This window comes from Miscanthus floridulus, chromosome 8, assembly GCF_019320115.1.
Source record: "Miscanthus floridulus cultivar M001 chromosome 8, ASM1932011v1, whole genome shotgun sequence".
Classification (NCBI taxonomy): domain Eukaryota; kingdom Viridiplantae; phylum Streptophyta; class Magnoliopsida; order Poales; family Poaceae; genus Miscanthus; species Miscanthus floridulus.
In genome coordinates, this window is record NC_089587.1 from 171,431,614 (window position 1) to 171,433,587 (window position 1,974).

Consider the following 1,974-nt stretch of genomic DNA (forward strand, 5'->3'; position numbering starts at 1 on the left):
TTAGTACTGCAAGAGAATTCCATACAGCAATGCATCTATGAGGAGAGCACAGTTGCAGCTACAGCTGAAGTACCTTTGCCGATCAGGTCAAATGTTAACATTCTTAGCTGAACAGGATGATGTTTTCTCTAAAAATTGCGTTGAAAACATTCTTAACCAAAATGTACAATACTACCTTCGCCCACAAAAAAATACAATTCTTGTTTTTCGAGAAGTCAAACAATTTAAATTTAACTAAAGTTATATAAAAATACTAATATTCATAATACGAAATAAATACCGCTAGATTAATTACGAAATATGTTTTTGTAGTAAACATTATTGGAGATAAAAATGTTAATACTCCCTCAGTTCATATATACCAGGCGTACATCGGTTTTTCAATTCGACCGGTTTCAAGAGTCAATTAATTGCTTGGAGTAAATATGAAACGTTGCATGCAGCCACTGGGATTGGAATAGCACTGCATGCATGGGTTATCAACGAGAGAAAAGAGGGCCAATTAATGTTGGGATGCATGCCATGCGGTGATTACTGGCCCTGTCTTGGTATCTGAAATGAAGGCCTTCACGCCCGGTAAATGGGAACGGAGGGAGTACTATTCATTATAAATTTTATCAAACTTAAACAAGTTTGACAGGCACAACTCATGTTCTTTTATGGATGGACGGAGTACGTATATCATGGAACTACTTATAAAATATATATGTACATCAAGCGAAGAACTCTGCCACATCATCCAGCGACTTCAACGTCTTCTCGTAGAAGAGGTAGGACTCGTAGACCTTGGGAGTCCGCACGAAGCGATCGAACTGCACAACACACACGCAAAATGCAGGATGCGAAATTATTTGAGAAAATTTAGAAACCGCATTTAGTTTTCAGCATTTAACACTTATCACTTTATCAGAGGTGTACAGCTCAGACCTCAGAGGCACAGCACAAGCTGTAATGTGCGATTGTACCCACATAGACATACCTCCGTCATGTTGTCGACGAGCTCGTTAGCGACGCGGACGTAGTCAGCGCGTCGGCCGGCGGGGACGCCGGCCATGGCGGTGGTGAGGTCGAGGCCGAGGTACTTGGACTTGAGACGCACGTAGAAGAGCACGTACTTCCACGACATGGTCTCCAGCATGGGCCGCAGAGTGCGCATCCCCTCCGCGGTCTGCCGGATGCGCGCGGCCGCCTCCTCCGCGGTCAGCTCCGGCTCGAAGTACCGCTCCCGCACGTACGACCTGGTGCCCCACCGCGGCACGGTCCCGCCGGGCGTCGTCGTCGGCACCGCGGCCGCCTCCGCGGCCATCGCGGGCGGGGGCGGCGCGGGCCGGCGCGCGGACAGCGCCGCCGTGGCCGCCAGCGCCGTGGACGCGGCCACCGCCAGCCGACGCGTGGTGGACTGCACCGGCGCCTGCAGCTGCCTGTCCGTGCCGCCTGCGGTGGCGTCGGGCGGCGGGGGCCGCCGGCGGCGCTGTGAGGGGGAGGATGAGCAGAGGATAAGGTGCCTGGCGAGCGTGGCCATGGCGATTGGCGAAGGCGCGAAGCTGGGTGGAGTGTGGTGCAAGTGACAGTGCGAGTGGAGCACTGGGGCTGGCTGTAGGAGTCGGAGTGTCTAGCTAGGACAGTAGCCGGTAGGAGATCGTTTTTCTGAGGTTGGATGGAGGGAAGCCCGGCGCGTTGCAGATAATATTATCCGCATTGGGGCCCTTTCGGCCGTGAATGCGCGCGCTTTTCGTCCTTTGGGTTCTGAGGTTCCGAAATGGATAAGGTGATCTACTAGCTATTATGTGCTGTTTGGTTGACGTATTTGTAACGTGGTTCGATTACATGGGTAACAGGTGGCGTTAAATCATGTTTGGTTTATTTAAGACCAGCTGTAATCAGGGTCTTAAGCAGAGGCTCCATGCTCGGGCAACTGAAAAATCAAAAACCTTGATGATGAGCTTAAGCCAACGTGATTTGCTAGATTGACAG

General features: G+C 51.0%; 1 protein-coding gene across 1 annotated transcript; it reads right to left on the minus strand.

The window, feature by feature from the left end:
* Positions 1-549: 549 nt before the first annotated feature.
* On the minus strand, positions 550-1,662 carry LOC136474000 (photosynthetic NDH subunit of lumenal location 2, chloroplastic-like). Its single transcript, XM_066471618.1, has 2 exons — positions 980-1,662; positions 550-812 (listed from the first exon to the last, which is right to left on the minus strand). The coding sequence occupies exons 1-2, from the start codon at positions 1,520-1,522 to the stop codon at positions 714-716; spliced, it is 642 nt and encodes a 213-aa protein (XP_066327715.1). The 5' UTR covers positions 1,523-1,662; the 3' UTR covers positions 550-713.
* Between the last annotated feature and the right edge of the window lie 312 nt (positions 1,663-1,974).